This window comes from Pelodiscus sinensis, chromosome 3 (genome assembly GCF_049634645.1).
Source record: "Pelodiscus sinensis isolate JC-2024 chromosome 3, ASM4963464v1, whole genome shotgun sequence".
In the NCBI taxonomy this organism is placed as follows: domain Eukaryota; kingdom Metazoa; phylum Chordata; order Testudines; family Trionychidae; genus Pelodiscus; species Pelodiscus sinensis.
This window is the reverse complement of record NC_134713.1, coordinates 79,199,120-79,220,007: the sequence shown is the minus strand read 5'-3', so window position 1 is coordinate 79,220,007 and position 20,888 is coordinate 79,199,120. Positions and strand designations below refer to the sequence as shown.

Here is a 20,888-nt window from a genome sequence, read left to right as displayed (position 1 = left end):
GATAATCAGGAAAAAAAGGTACAAAAATGATTTACTGTTGCTTTCAAGCAGGAGGGGAAGGAGAGGAGTGCGTTATGGAAGGCTGATGACACATACCCAAAAGCAGCCACTGCAGTGTTTTTGTCCCATCAGGCACTGGGGTTACCCAAAATGCAAAGAGGAGGAAGAAACTGTGGGATAAGCTACTCACAGCACATAGCTATTGAAGGTAGCCACGCTACAGGGGACTCACTGTCGACCTCATGCGCATAGTGAGGACATGCACTTTCAACTTTACAAAATCGGGTGCTAAAAAAAAAATCAATCTTAATAAATTCAACCTCATCTCATAATGTAGATGTGGTCTATGGCACTTAAATATAGTGAACAGCATAGTATAAATACCCAGATGAACACAGACACTAAGTCAGTTTTGCCCCTTGTACTCCATATGGAAATCAAGCATAAGGTTTCAAAGGCCCATGGTGAGCATCAGGTGCTGAACTACCATAATGAAGTAGTATAAACACCTTGATAGATCATTCCTAGTATTGCAAAGTGTAAGTAAAGCTAAAAGCAATAGTTACAAAGAGGACATAAATCATGAGCACATACTGATATGGTTTCTCTTTTCTCTTTTTTTAAATACATAGTTAATAAAATAGCACAGTTTTGTGAATACTTATCTCTAACTTACTACATAACAGGGCAAATACATTTAACATTATCAGAAAACAAATCAAGGACAGCATTTACACATTAACAGCTCAGTCCCCAAAAAGAATTTATATTAAAAGACTAGTCTAACAAGAGTCCACAGGTTAAAAACCCCAGAGGGCCATTTAGGAAACTATAAGGTAAATGGTTTTTGTCATTGATTTATTCCACTAATTTATCCAGATAAATACAACCAGCTTCAGACAACTGAGAAAATCCTGTCAGTGTACAGCCCAACACCACTGAAGTTCACTTTTAGAACTACAGCATTTTAAAAAAATAGCAGCTGATTGGGTCCACATCTGCCACATGTATTTTGTGACAAATATACCAGAAGCTGAAGTTAACAAGAATCCAAAATTATTTCATTTTATCAGATTGATTTTGATTTCTTTGGATTAATCCCTTCATCTTCTTCAGTCATCTTTGCTGCAGGCCTCCTCTTCAACCCTTTCATCTTCCTGGTTTGTAATTTACTGAGGTCCTGTTTCTGCATGTGGATCCGACCATACGACGTACCGAAGACATCATGGGAGATATTCTTCTTCTTCTTTGGCTGTAAGATAATGACAGAGTTAATGTTTCTCTGCACAGAATATCATTAGAGGACTATAAGGCAAGCATATCTGTCATCACAAGTCAAGATATTCACTAGAAATCAAATTACCACTGCAATTTAAGGTAACTACACACAAAAATGGAATTGCACAGATAAAATCCAGGGCTTAGAGATTTATTTTCCTGTCCTTATATGGCACCAGATCAGTTTATCATCTTCTCTTACCTGTGCTTCCTGCTACAGAGCATGCAATGACGTAAGTTAAGTTAACAAAAAGACCTGAACATTGCAAAAATAGTGTGCAATAATAGAAGTTTACTTACTGTAACTGCAAACTCCAAGAGAAATGGTTCCCTATTTTTATTCTAAGCACGAGGTGCACATGTGCACCTTGTACTGGAAACAGAACAGTTGAGAGCAGTGTCCACTGGCCCATGCACATCATGCAATGACCACATGATGCATCCAAGACTTTTAAGAAGCTGCACAGATTGACGCTGTACTAGTTACCTCTTATCAAGTAGAGGGGATGGAAGGCAGGATTAGAATCCAGATAGGAACCACAAATCTCAAGAAACCTCCAGTTACAGTAACTTACCTTTTCTTCAAGTGATTGTCCCTATGTGGATTCCAAGCTTGTGAATATAGCAAGCACTAGTCAGGAAGGAGGTGGGCTCTTGTGAGGACCAAACATGCTAGACAGCATGATGGACAGCAGCATCCATCAGGATGGAGGCAACAGTTCCACAAAAAGATGGCTTCCGCCCAAAGAGAGGGGAATCATGTACCATCCTGCTTATGTATAGGATCGCCATTCTGTTGTTGAGATTACCTGGATGTTGAGGGAGTCTAGAAGGGCTTCGCAGGCCAGACATCCTTTGCTTAAGGATGCAGATGTGCATGTGCATTCACGCTTCTCATGTGGAACAGGGATCCTGAGTCGAGTGGTTGTCAAGGTGACGTGCCAGCCTGCTAAGGATATGTCTTAAATGAGGGCAGGGCTGGTGTGGGGGGTATGAATGACATGCCCACTAGGACTGTGAAGAGACTGCATCACCATGAGAGAGAAGTCAAGATGCTGGCAGGAAGGACTGGTAGCTTGGTTGGATAATCTACCTGTAGACTCTGCGGAGCTATTGTTGGAAGCTTCCCAGATGGAGATGGGCATGGGGTATAACAGCAGTGCCAGCACCACATATCCAAGAAGGAAAAGGCATTAGCAGGCATATGTGCATGAATGACATCTGAGTGTGGTTAAAAAAAAGCAGTGCAGCAGTCCCTGGGCAGAAAGTCTCTGGCTACCATGGAATCTAAATGGGCTCTTATAATGGTAAGTGTGTGGGTAGAGACAAAGATGGATTTTTCTTCTTTGATGTGTTCTCCTAGTCTTGAAGCAGGGTATGTAGGGTGCATATAGTGGTCAGGAACACCCAGTTGGCACATATAGGCTGCCACAACCGCAAAGACCCTGGTATAAATACATGGAGGGCAGTGACGATCCCAAAGGAAAGAACATGGAACTGATAATAGGCTTTGCCTGTGATAAAACAAAGGAATTTGCAACAAGCAGGGTGTATGTCTACATGAAGGTATGCATCTCATATGCATCCCTTGGGCCACCAACCAGGCTCCATGGAGAAAGAGAAAGAATAAGGGAAAGGGCGACCATTGGAAGTGAAAGGCGCAGACATCCAAATTAGAGTGTATCCCTTTCGCCCCGTTCAGAATAAGGAAACGGGGAGTAGAAACTACAGCGGCTGTGTGGCACAGGTTCTATGGCAGCCTCGTGGATGATGACAGGGCTGGAGAGAGAAGCCTCCAAATAGGAAAGATGCAATGAATAACGTAACTAGCTACAGATGAAAAATGGACACCTACCTACTTAAGTAGATTAAAAAAACTATATACAGTGAAAAAAGGATCACAGCACTTTTTGGTGGCTCAGAGCACAGAGGGGCTGGTTATAGGCCGGTAAGAGGGAACTGAGGGAGTGGTGTCAACACACACAGCTTTTTAAAGCCTCAGACCCACTGTTTGGTCAGCGCATGACACACATGGGTCAATAGTTCTTGCTCCCGGCACATGAAATCCACATTAGGGATGTTAAACATCAGTTAATTGAATAGTCGATAAACCTCATGAATTCTTACAGGTTGGCTGACTAGACTATAGTCCCTGCAGGTGGAGTACCAGCCAGGAGCTTGTCCACGAGGGGAGCCAGTTTAAAAACCTACTCCCCTCACAGATCAACTGCCTGTTGCTCTGTGGTGGCAGCAGCCCCTGTCCAGGGGGGTGGTCTAAGCTCCCAAACCCACTGCAAGCTGCCCGCCCAGTTCCTAATACACTTTAAATGCAGAGCCATAGCAGGGGTAGGTCCCAGACCTGGCAGAAGTCAGAACTGAGCCAAGCTGCTGAGCAACCTGCTAAAAATTTACTGGAGGGGCAGGGGGTGGAATGTGTGTAGTCTATAGCATTAACCTATAAGCTTTTGCTTATCAGTTAATCGACTACACCAGCAGTTCTCAAACTTTTGGGGCTCCCTGGAGATGTCTCGCGGAGACCTGGGGCTCCGCAGAGCACAGTTTGAGAAACATTGGACTACACTATTACATCCCTAATCCACATAGGAACCAGCATTAGAAGAACACACACCAGAGCTATCCTGGACATAGGACAGTTTGGGGTGGTACCCTGGGCCCCGTGCTTCTGGAGGACATGGGGCTTAGGCAATGCAGGGATGGGTGGCAGTGTGACCAGTCCTGCTCCACCTCAGGGTGAAATGAGGGACGTAGGTGTTTTGGGGATAGTGGCAGAGCGACCAGCTAGCTGGCTCCCTGTTTTGTTCAGGACAGGAGCGGGTGGGGACTTGGGAGAAGGAACAGAATGGTGTCGGAGGGTCAGGGGAGGAAGAACTGTCCCAGGTCCCACACCCTCCTCCCCCAGGATAATCCTAACACCTTCATTCCGTGGCCTTTTGCATGGTTTATTTCAAAACTGACTCTGTATTAAAAGACAATGTATGATGCAGAGCAAAGATTTGTGTGTAAAATACAAGGTTTGCATACCTTGAGGGCTTTAGGTTGTTTAAGAGACAACTTATAGAGGTCTTCTGAAGCCAAATGTGTTCTCCTCATCACCAGATCTAATGAAGGTCCCATCTCTTCCAATTCAATTCTTGGTATTTTACATCCTGACTTCTTCAGCAACACTCTGCAAAATAAAAAAATTGAAAAATCAACGTCCACCTAAATTCCCTCTAACTTGTGTGACTGCATGGTTGTTTTCTGAGACCCGCTCAGAGGTTCAAAGGTCCCATACAGGCAGAGAGCTCAGGTGACGAGCATGGGAGCGGGGCATCTGTAAGCAGCAGCTAAACAGAGCTGTACTGCTTGAACTCAAGACCTCCCAGAGCAGATAAGCAGGTGAAATAAGCAGGGAATAAGTAGCTGGGGGGAGAGGAAGTAAGTCATTAATTAATTAATTGGCTGGGGAAGAGGGGGGAGGGGAGTTTGGAGAGTGTGTCTCTTTTTCCTCGGGCAGACAGCACAGAGGAGAAACTCAGAAGTCTCTTCAACTCTTCTGGGCTGGGAAGGGGCTGACTGCATGTGGCAGGATGGGGGAAAGGGTGGGTGGGTGGCTGCTGTTATATATACTGTGAGGTGGAGGCAGGTGGCAGTCTGTTTGGGGTGTCCTGACTCACTTGCTGCAGTCCTCTTTGGCTGGACTGGAGGAAAGGGGGGGGGGGGGAAGAGAGAGAAGAGAACAGGCTGCCTCAGAGATTTGTGCACCAGGAGGACATTTGCATGATTACATTTCATATAAAGTTTACATGGGTGTTAATGGCTTACGATAAGAAAAAGATTATTTTAACAGATTTTTTCTGAGTGTTGCAGACTTCTAAATCTGTGAATTTAATGACTTTTTAAAAATCTGGTGTTACTAATTAATACATGGTAAATTGTACTGCATTAAGGCAAGATCTTTGCTATGAGGTAGAGCTCTGGCTCTTATGAGTCAGAAGTAGCAAGTACTAGGTGTGATGCTAGTTCTGTAGGATGCAAGTTTCAAAGAGCTTACAAATAAGGTTTCATCTGTCTAGAATCACTCAAGCCATATGTTAATTTGTTCTTGAGCTTCTACTCTTCCTCAACTGAAGAAGGCTAATTCCCTACCTTTGTACAGCACCTTTGTAGTCATTAAGGGTACATCTACACCAGTGGTCCCCAACCTTTTGGGGCTGCTAGGCGCCCGGGGGCAGGGCCACACATGTGCTGCGCGTCTAGGGGCAGGGCACAAGAATGGCTTGGGCTGGCCCTGGTCACTCGGCAGGCACACATAAATGCCCCAGCGGGAGCCATGGCACCCACGGGCACCACGCTGGGGAACCACTGGTCTACACCATCACGCGTAGCTCAAAATAAGCTATGCATTTGAGCTATGCAAACAGTGTAGCTTAATTCATGATAGCTTATTTAGAAATTAAGAGTGTTATTCTGGCATCTTCCTTTTTCCTCATGCAACGAGGTTTACAAAAAGCTGGAATAAGCTGCCCATTATTTCAAAATTATTTCAAAATAATGGGCGTGCTGTTAAGATGCACACAACACTATTTCAGGATAACGGATATTATCCCAAAATAGCGCCGCTGTGTAGACGTACCCTAAGGGTACCTCACAGCAACTAGACATAGATGTCTTGTTTTAATATATTTTCTTCCACACATATGGACTGCTCAAAATAATTTTTTTTAAACACACACACACACACACACACACACACACACACACACACACACACACACACACACACACACGGCTTGCCGAGCCGCGGCGAGCCCTGCTCGCCAGCCGTGCTGTCTGGTGATCTGCGCATGCTCAGATAGTTCTGTGCATATGCAGATCGCCCGAACCTGGCTCTTCCGGGTTGTAATTACATAGATTGTCGAGCCCTGTATATATGTCTGTGTGCGCGTGCACACACACACACAGGGGTCAACAAAAAAAAGGGACTTGCCACCCTCCCCCACAAAAAGTGTTTTTTTAATGGCATAAATTCCTAATAAGAATAAGAACAGTAATTACTAATGAGTTATTAATAAATATCACATATTATTAATAAATATCTTATAAACCTCTACCTTTTCTCTGCTGCCATGTCTCCTCCCCTTGCTCCATCAGCTCCCCTGGTGCCTGCTGTCCCCCAACCCCTCACCCTCCTCTGCTGTCCTGACTCCTGCCCTTCTCACTGCCCTCAGCCTTCCTGAGACCTGCCCCCCTCCACCAGCCCTTCTCTCTGCCCTGTGCCCACTCCTCCAGTAGCCCCACTCTGATCATGTGAGCTATCCCTCCTCATCCCCTCTCCTAAAACCTCCCTCTACACACCTGCCCTGCCTCTCTCCCCTGGTGCTGGTCCCTCCCCTGCAGGTGTCTGCCCTTCTGCTTCACCCCCAGAATTCCCTGTCACCTGAACCCTCCTGGTGCCTCCCCCTTCCCTCACTGCCCCTGCCCCCTTTGCTCTCTTTTTCCCTGATACCCACCCCCTCACAACCCTCTGCCCCTGTTCCCCTCATGCCCCTGTGCCCTCACAGATGCCTTGCTCCATCCCCGCCTTCCTCATGCCCACCCCTTCTTTCAAGCCTTCTCCCAGCACCTCCTCCTCCCCCTCCAGTCCCCAGTGCCCTTACCCTCTCCTCTCCCAGCATCACCCTGTCCCCCTCTCCCACTGACACCTCCCCTCCTGCCCTTTTCCTCATTGTCTGCACTTGGCCTCCTGGCATTTGTGTCTCCCCTGCACTCCTGTCCCTTGGTGCCTCCCCCTTTCTTCTTCTTATTCTTCTCCTGACCTCCTCCCCTCAGCACAAGCCCCTTCCCCATATTTTTCCCCTTCCCTCCACTCCCCTCCCACCCTTCCCACAGCCCAGCCCCGCCCCTTCCCCTCCCCAGGGGCCAGCTCTAGGTTTTTTGCTGCCCCAAGCAAAACATCCCCCCCCCCCTTGTTGTTTTTTTATACGTTTGCATTTTGCAATGGGTTTTTTTGTTTTGTTTTTTGTCCCGGCACTTTAGCCCTATAAATAACAAATAGCTGTTTCATTTTTTTTTCTATAAAGGCAAAGGCGCTTCAAGTGAACTCCCCCTTTCACTCGCTGCTGGGTCACAGCAGCCTTTTCCCTGCCCTGTCCAGCCCTTCCCTATGGACAAGCACCCTTCACTCCCAACCCACAAGGGGAGCAGGGTGCAGGGATAGCACAGAGCCAGAGTGGTGCAGGGAACAGTAGGGGAGTACGGGGGTGGCGCAGGGAACAGGAGGCACAGCCAGAGAGATGCAGGGATCAGGGGTAGCAGGGTGCGGTGGAGGCACAGGGAATGGAACGTGGGGAACAGGAGGGGCAGAGGTATCTGGGTCTAGGGGCAGTGCAGGGAATGGGCAGCACAGAGCTGGGGGGGGGTCAGGGATCGGGGGAGCGGGGTATAAGGGCAGCGCAGAACCAAAGGGTCGCAGGGAAGAGGGAGAGCAGGGGGTCCGGGGTGCAGGGGAGGCATGGGGAACGGGCAGAGCAGAGACAAAGGAGGGCTGGGGCCATGGTAGGACTGGAACCGGCAGGGCGGGCTCTGGCTGTGCTGTGCGCCGCAGCCAGCTCCCAGGGGGACACAGCCAGAGCCGAGCTACTGCGGCCCTTTGAAATCAGCAGGGCTAGGTCAAGCAAGCATCCTGGTGTCCCGCCCCACCTCCTTGGGTCGGAGCTGCACGCAGGCAGCCGCGTGGGAAGAATCGCCGCACATCCCCCTTCCCACTGGCGCTCTGCTCCTCCGCTGGCCAGCGGATCGGATGAGGCCGCACTGCCCGTAGTGTGGGCTTCGGCCAGCCCATCATAACGGCCCACCGGGCCAGTCCTCCCCTGCACTCACCAGCTGAAAAGATCTACTCGCCACGGGTGAGTGCATCTGTCTAGGTGTGTGTGTGTGTGTATGTGTGTGTGTGTGTGTGTATACATACACGCACACACGCGCGCATGTGTGTGTATATACATACACGCACACACGCGCGCATGTGTGTTTGTTTATTGGTAGTGCACATCTACACACCACCTCAATATTGGTGTTGCACATAAGAAATTTCAACCTGCCCAAGGACAGAAAGTGTTAGAGGGAACACACTGCTGTCCACCTTTGCCACATTTCGTATTTGTATTTCTAATTATTTTCTGGACCACAGAACATAACTTGGCTTTTAAAAACATGTGCTACTGTTCAATTTTTTTTCCCCCCCCCCACAAAACTTTAACCAAGGTACCACAGTTTAATCTTGAACATGTGTGCAACTCCCACTGGTTGCAGCAGAGTTGTGTACACACAGAATCATGGGCTGAATCTGACCCTTGAAAAACAGAAAATGATTACAGATAGAAATTAAACCTAAGCTCCTCTTACACAATGTACATATGGATGGGGAGGAGGGATACTTACTTGTAACTTCGCATATAAATTTTTCCATCCATAGCTGTGAAATGCAGAACATACTCTAACCCTGCCAGGCGAATAGAGGATACAGTAGGACCTCGAAAGAAATCTGAAAGAATATTTCAAGATAGAGGAACTTGTCACTTACATTTTTAAAGTACACCACCTTTTAAAAAACTCTTTCAGATGAGCAGAACTTTTGATTGAGTCTATTTGATAAAAAAATCTGAGATATAGTAGATGAATCTCAGATTATCTAAATAAACTAGAAACAGATTTTGGCCTTAGAATGCTTAACAGGGTCCCTTTCTGACCACATGCACGATTAGCAACTACTTAAAGTCTCAATTCTGCAAAGACTGAACTGGTTAACTTTGCATGTATGAGTTCACTTAGTGGGACTACTCATGTATGTAAATACATTAAGCATGTACGTACATAGGTAATCCCACTCAGTCTTGGTAAGAGCATAACAGACTCCTGCTGTCCAAAAATAATTTGGTAGCACTACGAGTTCTAGATCTTATTTTAAAGACCAACCTCGCCCACCACCCAGAGACTGAACAGACATTATTATTACTTCAACAACAATAACTCTAGTTTTGTGAAATAATACGAAGAGTGTTAGTTATTTCAATTTATTCACTCTTCTAAACTTTCAGCTATGAACTCAGAAAAATAAAACACTTCTCTCATATATTTATTTAAGTCAGCTCATATTTAACTAAGTATACAGTAATACAGAAATAACATTTAGCTAAGTTACAAGTTTGTTAGACAAAGTGATGAATTAAAAGTCTCTGGTTCCAAAATCAGCAGTTAGAGCAGGTATAAATAAGTGGTCAAGATCAATACAACATAAAAGTATATAAAATAAGGAGGTAATTTAGTATTATTTTGATTGTTGTACTCACCATTGTTTAAAATATATTCATTCTCTCTCTCTCTCTCTCTAATATTTTTTGTGTATATATATATACACACACACACAAAGTATCTGTCTGTCCATCTGTGAATCTGTTTGTTCTTATCTAAACTATTAGAGTTAGGACTACCAAATTTGGTATGTTGTTTCCTCTTATCCTATCTTAAAGTAAGGTAAGAAGTTGGTTGTGCCAGAACAATGGGATGTCCCTGGAATTCAACTGTTTCTCATAATATGGAAAGGGAAGGGTCTAACAGGAGAGACAGTTATACTTCGAAATGACCATATAGGGTCAGCAAGTGCCCAAGTGGGAAGACATTGGTCAACAGTAGCAGACACCCTGGCCAGCCCAAGGGAGCACCAGTGGCACTAATCCCACTCCAGGCCATGCCTGGGCAACACTGGGTAAGTCTTCTAGCTCTTTTATAAAGTAATTTTTCCTGTGATGAAACAGAACATCTTTTCTCTTTATCAAATGAATGAATACAAGCTGAACCTCCCTAGTATGGCATTGTTGGTCCAGCAACATCCATGATCAGTTATGATTTAGTTAGCAGGCTGTCCGCTTATGGGTGTGGCCAAGTTTCCAGCAGTCCCATAAAGTTTTTTTTTTTTTTTACAGCCACCAGTCCTGGCTCTCAGTGTTCTGTGTTGTTTTTTAGCTCTAATTTACCCCAAAATGTCTTCTAAGAACCCAGTAAGCAGTGGAAGTGTTGGTAATGCTGCTAGACCAGTGGTTCCCAACCTTTTGTTATGAGCAGGACTGGCAAACCCATTCACAAACTTCTGGCAGACCAGTCATATTGTATTTGCATGTTCATTATGCAAATATTGAATATGCAAATAAAATGCTGCCTGACCCTAGCCCCAACCCAGCCCCTTGCTCCCCACCGCTTAGCACCCTTTGACCCCCACGCCTATGCCACATGCCTGTTGACCCTTTAGCTTCTGACCCCTACAGTCCATGCCAACACCCTCTTGCCCCCTGACCTCACCACGCCCTCGCCCCCACCCCTCACACTCTCCAGAGCGAGATGGCCCCCTTAGGGAGCGTAGCTGTTATTGTCGTGTGGGCAGAAGGATTGGTCGATGGCAGCATACCTCCACCCTCCCTAAGCACATCTTGTGCCCCATGGGTGGGGGGAAGCACAGAGCCCCAGCCAGGACGCCATTACCGAGCAGGGAGGAGGCGCCAACTGCTCCGCCTCCTCAGCCCCAGCACCACTGCTGGCAAAAATGGCTGCATGATAGGGGGCAGGGGGAATGTGGAGCCCCATCCAAGCCGCCATTACCCAGGAGTGAGCAGGGAGGGAAGCACCTCCTGCTCCACCTTCCCCTGCTGATGCTTCAGCCCCAGCGCTGCCGCTGGCAAAAGTAGCTGTGCAGGCAGGGAAAGCGGCTATTGGCGGCATGCGTGTTCCCTCCTCCTTCGTGCCTCCTGCTCTGCATCCTCCTGCCACACCTCAGCCACCACGGCTGCTGGAGCTGAGCAGTCACGAATAGCTGGCTTGAGCTCCAGTAGCCGCCATAGCCCGGCAGCCAGCAGGTCGCGGACCAGCGGTTGAGAACCGCTGTGCTAGACAATATTGACTTCCCATGGTTTGGCAAATTCTCTGGTTCGGCACCAGTCAGGTCTCAAGGGTGCCAGGCTAAAGAGGTTCAACCTGTACTTGGTACTGTGCTGCAATTAGTATTTTTGCTATTGTATATATACATATTCAGCAGACAAACCCAGTGTGATCAATTAGATATGAAAACAAGCTTACAGTTTGTGCTTACAGTTTTACAGGGAACAAATTGAGATTCCAGTTAGCTATCCATTAGTTGTCAACACAATTCTCATATCAGGGTCATGAAAACAGAATGTGAGCAAAAAGAACACAAACATGCAAACCTGTCAACCATTTGAAGAGGGTGGAGGAAGAATGTGACCTTGTCCTAGGGAACAGGATATGTTAATAAAAAACAAAAGATCAATACCCAGAATCAAAAACTGCTGATTTGGTGGAGGGAGAGGAGAGGCCTCATTTCCCTTTTAAGTTTCATTTTAGATTCTAAGCCAGCTTTTTCCTCGGTGACCTTTTTCCAGCAGCATCAATTCTGAAGCTATGCTGAAAATAAAGTCTTACAGGAGGGAGAGACTGCCTGGAGTCTAGCCAAAAAAATACTTTATTTTCCCTTCCTCTTTTGTTGGGTTACTGGATTCCTATCTAAAGAAATAGATTTTTCACAAGCTGTAGCTAAGTCACTGTGTCTCAGCATGTAAAATTGCATCTACATTGTTTTGTATCTGCATTGGTAGATTATCCTTTATTATGCTCTTGTGGTATAGCTTTCCAGTCACAAGATGATCTTTATTTCTAAATACAGGGAGTCAGCAATTTAAGTTTCTATGATATCCACCAGCTATAGACCCCTCCTTGCAACTTTTAGGATTTGAAAATTATGGACAATTCGTATTTTGAGATAGTCCACTCTAGTCCAACCAGAGACCTTGTTTTCCTTACCTTATTAATTCCTGCAACCAGTTTACCCCTTGTTATTCCCTCCACTTGTTAAATGTGTTTCAAAGATGTCTGATTTAGAAACCATAGCAAAGAATGTTTCAAGACTTCCATTTTGTTTTGAAGGACTTGAAATGTGTGTTCCAAAGTAATTTATAATTTGGCCACTTAGTAACAAGATAAGTTGACTGAACAGTACAAACACTGCCTGACTTTGTGTTTGGGTAGCCCAAGAATTGGAACAGTTGTTTTAATCTGCTCTTTGTCCCCCTTGTATGACCTCTACCATCTGTCTTGCAGGAAAAGCTTAATGACCCCTTCATAGCTACGCAATGACTCTAAATAATTTGTACAAACATGGTGATAGGAGGAAGGAGAAAGTGCTCTCTCAAAACAAACTGGTCTCCTTCTATCCAGTCCAACAAGGGATGTTAATTCGCTTTTAATCAACTAATTGATTAGTCAATGCAAAGAGCTGGCTGGCTCTTAATACATTTAAAAAACAGAGGCACGATGGCTAGGACTGGACATGAACCAGGAACCAGCTGATTTTCAGCCCACCTAGTCCCCCACTATGCCTCTACCTCTCCTGCCACTCGTAGAGCCATTGCTGGGGCGAAACCGGCTTTTAAGTCAGCTTTCCCAGCACCAGCTCCTTGCGAAGGGGTGGGGGAACGACTAGTTGAATCACCACTCGACTATCCAATAAGCTTATGCTCATTGGATTGTCGACTAGTCGCTTGTATCCCTAGTCCAATCCTGCATTTTAAGAACGAACCAACATCAGGCAATTTTTAATAGAGAAGTGGGTCCATTAAAAGAATAAGTGGTGAAGATATGTTACAAATATGTGTATAGGAGGCTATTCGAAACGGGGTGCAGCAACTACATCTCTCTGAGCACAGAATATACATGGACTCTTAGCACCACCAGCAGAAACCAGTATTAGTAAAACCACTACTACAATTTTAAGACAATGTGTGTGTATGGAAGTGGGACCGGAAAGAAAATTATAAATCTTTGGTTGGTCTATGTGCAGGGGTAAAGGGAAGCTACCATTTACATAACCAAACCATTATGAGATGCCCTAAACTGTTTAAAAAATGGATTTGAAGGTTTAATTTGGTTACTAAAAAAACATGCAAGTTCATGCTCTATACCCAATTACTTTTAAAATGCATGACTACTGTCATGAGTTCCCAAAAATGTACAAAATGTTCTTATAGACCACATCTATGAAAACTTGGTTGTTTACCACTAACATCAATAATGTCACACAGCTCTAGTAACAAGGGGATACTAGATAACTGAGCCTCTAGCATTGGGTAATAACAGTACAATAATAAGGTCTTTACAACAGCAGGGACAGTTTCCTAAGTTTCTTGCCAACAAAATGATAAATTAAATACACTATCTCCCTCAGGACCAGAAAGAGTTATTCACTATCATGGAACAGCTATTTCATGATAGGTCAAATTGTAAGCCTGAGCTACCTTATTACAGCAACAGCTCATTAAATCTTTAACCTAAGAAACTCCAGTCTTCCACCTACTGTTTTGTCTTTAGACATTTCACCCAAGTCAACAGAATATCAAAGTATTTGGTGGGTGTTTGGCATATGTTCTACAGCAAAAAATGGATGCGTATTTGACTGAGGTATGTTTGGGCATAAACAAAAGCTTAAAGCAAACAAATGGGATAGGGAAATGTTACTCAGATGGACAACAAAATAAAATAAAAAGGGCTAGACTTTGATCATCCGGCACAGGGCTACTCAACTTTGGAAGCTCGGGGGGCCACAATGAAACTCACAGCACATGCTGAGGGCCGCAATTTAAGTGTGGTCGTATATACATGTGTATGTGTATATATATGCAAATAGCTTCTTTCACTCTGATGCAAATGAATACAAAGATTAAGGCAAGACTACACAACACAGACCCCATTTAAGGCAGTTCTGTGATATTTATAAAATGCAATATTTATCCAATTTTCACCCATGACAGAACTTTTAATGATCAATGACAATTCAGGAAATTAACTACTAAACCGTATATCAACAGAAGACCATTATATTGACTACTACTTTGGTTTTGGCTCTCTCTCGCGGGCCACGTGTTGAGCCCTGCGTAAATCCAAACTGCACTGCGGTCCACAAACAAATGGGCCGTGGGCCACATTCGGCCCGCGGGCTACATGTTGAGTAGCCCCAATCTAGAAAATATTGGTCAATGATTGGCCACACCTCAGTAAACTTGCGTTTCATACAAATCTCAATTGTGTGTACGCATTTTGATCTATCCTAGCAACAATGCAAATATGCTTAAGGAGATGCACATTAGAACAAGAATGTGCAGCTTACTTGTATGTAATGATTCTCTACCAGAAATGTGAGCAAAGTGGCACAAACCTGATCTTTTATGGTGTGCATTCTATATAATTTGAAAAGTGATGGAATCATTTAATCATTCACAAGCCCTCCAGCTCTTAGAACTGACTGAAAAATAGCTTTGCCATAAAATTCAACCTCTTTGGTGCTATGCCTCTGAAAAATACACAGACAAGCTCTTACGAATAGCAGTGATTAATTTATTAACGCAACAAAGTCTTTTTTAGCACCTCCAATAATTTAGAAAGACCAGGTAACTATGAAACCAAAGGCAGTGGCAGTTTTTTTAATGAGATCTTGGTGCAGGGACAGAAGTGGGGCAGGATTGCCAGTGGGGCTATGAAAGGTTAATTGGCTAAGTGGTAAGCATCACCCCCTAAATGGGTAATGCTTATCAGTTCTGGTTAACAACAGGGGCTGGAGCAGCTCCCCACCTGCCCCAGGCAAGGTTGGTAGGCTGGAGTAATCCTACCCATGACAGTCCCAGCTCCATCGGGTGCAGGTTACATTTTGGCTCCCCTGTAATCTCTGCAAGCCCCACTCCTGGGAAGGCAGCTTTGCTGCAGCAGAGAAGCCTCCTCTCCTGGAGTGGAGCTGGCAGCCCCTGCCGGCAGGGAGGCTTCGTTGCAGGTTCCTCAGTATAAAGCTTATTTAACAACAATACGTGTAACCATGTAAGCTCTAAGATTTTCAGTGAATACACAATTACCTTTTTAACCGACTTTTTACATCCCTATTTGCCAGTCACTCTGCCTCCTAGTTTCACTCCTAAAGCTTACCTCCCACAAGTACTTAGTTTGTGACTAATGCCATGATACCATTTTACTTTTAAGCTTCCAATAGAATAAATTAAACTAGCTTAGAAAAAATTGGTGTAGAAAGCACATCAATTTTTGTAGTTGCTCTCAGCCCTCCCAATTAAAATCCATAACATCTGACTTATCTGCATATTCTCTGCCTTTTCCAATGCCTCCCAACCTTGATGCACAAAAAAGTTTATATACTTGTTTAATGCAAATCTGTGCCCAGTTTAAATACACACACATTGTATATATTTCTGCCTTAGTAACCACTTCTAATTTTCACTGCAGATATCGAGCCCTCAAATTCAACATAATGAGGTCCTGATTATAACTGGTTGAAAGTTGTCTGATGGAATTGTTTACCATTTGAAAATGAAGCATTTTGACAAGATTTTTTTTATTATTTCCAAAAAGCATTTGCAAGGAATTTTCATATCATGGGAAACTGACTTTTTGTTGAGATTAAATTAGCTTTGGAAATGTCAATTTCCCCACTTCAACCAGCTCTGATTTTCATTGCTTTTTTAAATTATAAATTTAACTTCAGTTTTATAGTATATAGTAAATCCTAACGCCAATTTTTTAATGTTAACTTGCATTCTTGAACATGGTCAATCATCAACTGGCAAACCAACATTTCTCAACATTCAACAGTGCCACAGTTTATGAAGTCCCACTGCTCATAGAGTCTTATTCAAATTACTTACCAATGAGAAGACTTTTCAATCTTCTATATTCTTCATTTAAATCAAATGTGTCACCAGCAAATATCAACATGGGCTTTGTTCCTTCAGGACACTTGCTGTTCTAGTGGACAATCAAACAAAGCAACAAAGTGGGGATTAGGACTGCGAGGCTCAGCCTACCCAGCAGGGGCACAAGTTGGCACTGGCATTTCAGCCACAAGGGGGGGGGGGGGGGGAGATTTCCAGCCTCACAGGCCAGGCTAAAGAGGGGTTTTTATTTTGGTTTTTGTGGCTTCTCATTTGTGTGTGGCCCTCAACTGATTTTTCTGTGGGTCAATGGTCCCCAGCACAAAAAAAGATTCCCCACCCCTGCACAGGCATATTATTTATGCAAGTGATCCAGGCACATTCCATTCTAAGCTCTTCTGGACATCGATAAGCACAAATAAGTATGCGTTTAGGTTTTCAGTGTTTTTAAACAGTGAGTGTTGGTCTCATTTAGGTTGATTATGGAAAAAAAGATTCCTTACAGTAAAACGTATTAAGATTCTGGAAAAGACCCTACACAAAAGGGATGTTAAATTACGTTTAATAAGCCACTCAATGGAATTTCCATCGAATAGTCAATTAGTTGATAAGGGGAGGCAAATTGCAGAGCAGCAGTGGGGCTAGCTTCCAGCCCCAGAAGCTAATCCTGCTGTGGCTCTTCCTTTTAAATGTATTACGAGCCACTAGGCTCCTAACATATTTAAAAGGCTAAAGCACAGCAGGGGAGGAGGGCAAAGACCAGGCAGGGCAGGGGGGTAGGGACCAGGGCGCCAGCTGGGACAGCTGATTCCTGGCTTGCGCCCAGTCCTTTGCTACGCCTCTGCCTCCTCTGTCTCCCTTGGAGATGGTGTGGGGTGGGAACTGGCTTTTAAGCCAGCTCCCCCCAGCACCGGCTCCTGTTCCCCCCACTTGCTATCTCTCTCTGATAGAGGTAGAAAGGGGGGTGGAGAGGAAGCAACTAGTCGAGTATCCGATAAGCATATGCTTATTGGATAGTTGACTAGTTGCTTATATTCCTACCTACATTGGAAGTTCATTTGTTTGTAACTATTTAGAACTAGACTACATGAAACACAAGCAATCACACTATATTTCTTGCATTGGGAAGAAGATGGAAAAGACTTATTAGATCATTTACTGCATTTGGATATAGCCTTATGCAGCCATATAAAATAACTAATTTTTTTTGGCCAACCAAAATTTATTATGGTCACAACAAAGCGAACATGTTAGATTTAGATTTTTTTTTAAGTCTAGAAGTCAAAATGTTGGCCCCCAGACTGACCCAGAGACAGTTTCTGAAAATCACTGTTTGCATGTGTATAACTGATGCCATGAGAAAGTTTCAGAAGTATTTCACACTGATAGCAAACATATCCTTAGCTATAACGAGATGAACTCTGCCCTTGGAAATCCATACATGGTTTCTCCCAATAGCCTAAAGCGACAAGGAGTCCTGTGGCACCTTATAGACTAGCAGATGTATTGGAGCATAAGCTTTCGTGGGCAAAGACCCACTTCGTCAGATGACATGCATCTGACGAAGTGGGTCTTTGCCCACGAAAGCTTATGCTCCAATACTGTTAGTCTATAAGGTGCCACAAGACTCCTTGTCGCTTTTGCAGATCCAGACTAACACGGCTATCCCTCTGATACTTGACACCCAATAACCTAGAAGACCTTGTATGGGTAGAATCCAACCTAGTAGTTTTGTAAACTGACCTAATTTTTTGTTTGCTGCTTTAAAAAAAAATAATAAATTATAGACTTGGTTTGCTCCCCCAAAAAAATTTGCAAAGAAACACTCTGGCAAACATACAGCAAATTTTAATAACATTTTTACAAAGCACAAAAATAAGATTCTAATGTGAATATATGTGTTAATCCTAGAAGTCTAAGATAGGCAATAATGTAAAATGATTTTGTTCTCTTTGCGTAAAGATTCATTACAAGAACTCAGCAATGAATGTCACTAGAGTCCCCACATTGTTTAAGAATATCTTACCTTAATATCTTTTAGTGACACAAATCTCTCAATGCCTAGCTCAATCATATCCAAGACATGATAATCAAACATACGACCTATGAAAGAAAACACAATTTTGGTTTAGACATTTATTCTCAAGAACCATTTCTTCCATTCTATTTAAAAAAAAACATTTTACCTATTATTAGATTGTTAGGCCGCTTTTTATTATGTGAACCGAACAGAAACAAAGAACAATCCGACTTCTTGGAAAAGAACTCCTATAAGAGGAAAAAAGATAACTTCAGTTTGAAAACACAGTAAATATTTGATGATCATTAATACATCAGTTGAACAGCTATGACGTTTCAAGTTGAAACCCACTGCCCCTTGGAAGGTTAATTCATTATTTTGTGCCAGATAATATTGCGAGTTTAGGTCAAATGCCAGGAAAAAAGCTCACACCTCAGTGGCTCAGGAACCAAATTACCAACTAACATTACCCAAAAAAAGCCACAGTAGCTTGAGTTCATTGTTTCATTTTACTATATCACTATTCATATTTAAACAGAGGAAATACTATTCTATATTATTCTAACAGCAAGTAAGTTAATAACTTGGAGCAAGCTGATAACTTGATTGGTTAATAACATAATAAAAGCACCCTGTCTGGTTAATAATAGACTGGATAATAATTAAATCATACTCTTTATGATTAAAAAGAGTTAAAGAGCTGCAAAGAGCTGTCGGAAATCCCATTAATGAGCCACTTAAGGCTTGCAAGTCACAATCTGAATATCATTGACCTAAATATTCCATTTCCTAATTTTGTCACATTAATACTTGTTCTTTACATTTTTGCAGTCATTCTAAACTTCTTTTCTGCCCTCTTTGAAGCAACATCCTGATACATACTTTTAAACATTTATATTTCCTCATTTAGTATATGTCTACACTGAAATCCGAAGTGTGACTGCACCACACAAAGATGTATCTGCACTCATACAGATAAAAATAGAAGCATAGACAGGCTAGCAATGGAAGAGCATACCAGAATGCTTGTGTACTCGATGACACTGAAATTACACTGCTATTTTTAGCTACACTAGTGTGGGTAAAACTAGTATGGATACGTATATTTGAAATTCCATCATTTTGGAGACTAGTTGCCACCACCAGTTTTCCTCTCTTCCCTCCCCCCCCCCAAAAGTTGCTATTAACTGAAAAGTAGGATATTCACCAAAACACACAGTCTTGCTCAAAACCAAGAAGAGAGGAAAATCAATGAAATAGAAATTTAAAGGCCAAAGGGAAATCCTATAATGCGGAGGTTCCCAAACTTTTCTTATTGCAGAATCCCTTCCAAATCTACCTCTACTCTTCTCATTAACAGATATCATGTGTGTTCTTAACACTACATGTTTTTAGCCATCTGTCTATTTCATATGGAAGTACAGATACAGTTGTAGTGTGACATATCTGTGTTCATTTGTAAGTAAATTAACTACCATATTTTATATAAGAAATTCCAAGCGTTTGAAAGTTTCACCAAAGTATCCTATAATGAAAATGCAATAAATAAAATCCACCATTACACAATTGCTCCCACATACCCCAGTATGCACATACCCGTTTGTGAATCCCTGCTCTAAAGGACACATTCCAAAGTAAGCCCAGCTGACTTGCTGGCTATTTGGCAGAGGGAAGATATATGACATGACACACTATATATGTGCAGATACTAAATCGCTGCCAACAGAACATTCATTTGATATATGGATGAAGTGAACATTTCACTTGGAGATGGACATTAAGGAATATCCTCCAGTGTTAGGAGATATGGATACACAGCTCTCCATTAACAGAAAAAAATGACAAAAACAACATAAAACAGATTAAGCCTTAGTGAGAATGATGCAAAACACCACTTCATAGTAATACAGATATTTTAATCTTCAAAACACTTTAGACGTTCCATGAAGCTTACACACTTTGTTGATCCAATCCCTAATTGTTGCCTTATACAAGGCAGTGGACCGTAATATTGAAATATCAGCATATGTTTCCCCATGAGAACTGAGTCAGTTATGTTTGTTGTGGTTAACTCAGGGATGAACAATAACCGGTGGGGGCCGGATCCAGCCTGCCAAGCCATTTGATCCAGCCGGCAGCCCACCCTTCCACTCTCCTTCCCCCAGGTCAATCGAGAGCTGTCATAACCAATGCTCCCTATGGGATGACTAAACCAGCAGGAATTGTAAGGCCACAAGTTGACCACTAAGCCAGCTGGTCACCAGACATTCCTGCTATCGACATACATCCTTCATTTGCCTTGTGATTTCAAAGGGTGCCTTATGAGCATACTTGCCACTGGTCGTGTTATAGGTTTAAGTTTTGGTGCTTCATCTCACCGAATTCCTTTTCAACAACTGGTGATACTGTTTAACAACAAAATTTTACTCTGAACTCTCTTTTTCCAGAAGAAAATTTGGATTTATGAAAGGCATCTATCCCATGCTCTAGAACATTTGTGGAGTGCAATCATTTCAATACAATACTCTTTTACTACAATGTGAGCATTCTATGAACTCAGAACTGATCGTAATTTAAAGGATGAAAGTGTTCTCCATTTTCTTACAATTACCACAACAAACTGTTTTAGTACACGGAATGGCAGTGTAATACCAATGCAAAGAGGACTAGAAGTAAAATTAATGAATTGTTTATCCAAAAGTTTCTATTGTCTTAGAACGCATTCAGCAAAAAATAGGGGGAAAAAAGTACATTCTCCACAAACTTTAAAATGTTTAAAAAATGAATGGCCCCAATATTTGATTTGTACCTGAGGCAGCAAA

At 43.2% G+C, this 20,888-nt stretch overlaps 1 protein-coding gene across 1 annotated transcript in view; it reads right to left on the bottom strand.

Moving 5' to 3' along the window:
* Window positions 1-599: 599 nt before the first annotated feature.
* Window positions 600-20,888, bottom strand: part of RPF2 (ribosome production factor 2 homolog) — a 32,334-nt gene continuing 12,045 nt past the window's right edge. The window contains exons 5-10 of the mRNA XM_006123209.4: window positions 18,233-18,314; window positions 18,073-18,149; window positions 16,041-16,140; window positions 8,719-8,821; window positions 4,321-4,465; window positions 600-1,252 (exon numbers count right to left, since the gene is read on the bottom strand). Of these exons, the coding sequence (XP_006123271.2) occupies window positions 1,070-1,252; window positions 4,321-4,465; window positions 8,719-8,821; window positions 16,041-16,140; window positions 18,073-18,149; window positions 18,233-18,314 (690 nt within the window). The 3' untranslated portion in view covers window positions 600-1,069. The remainder of the gene's footprint in view (window positions 1,253-4,320; window positions 4,466-8,718; window positions 8,822-16,040; window positions 16,141-18,072; window positions 18,150-18,232; window positions 18,315-20,888) is intronic.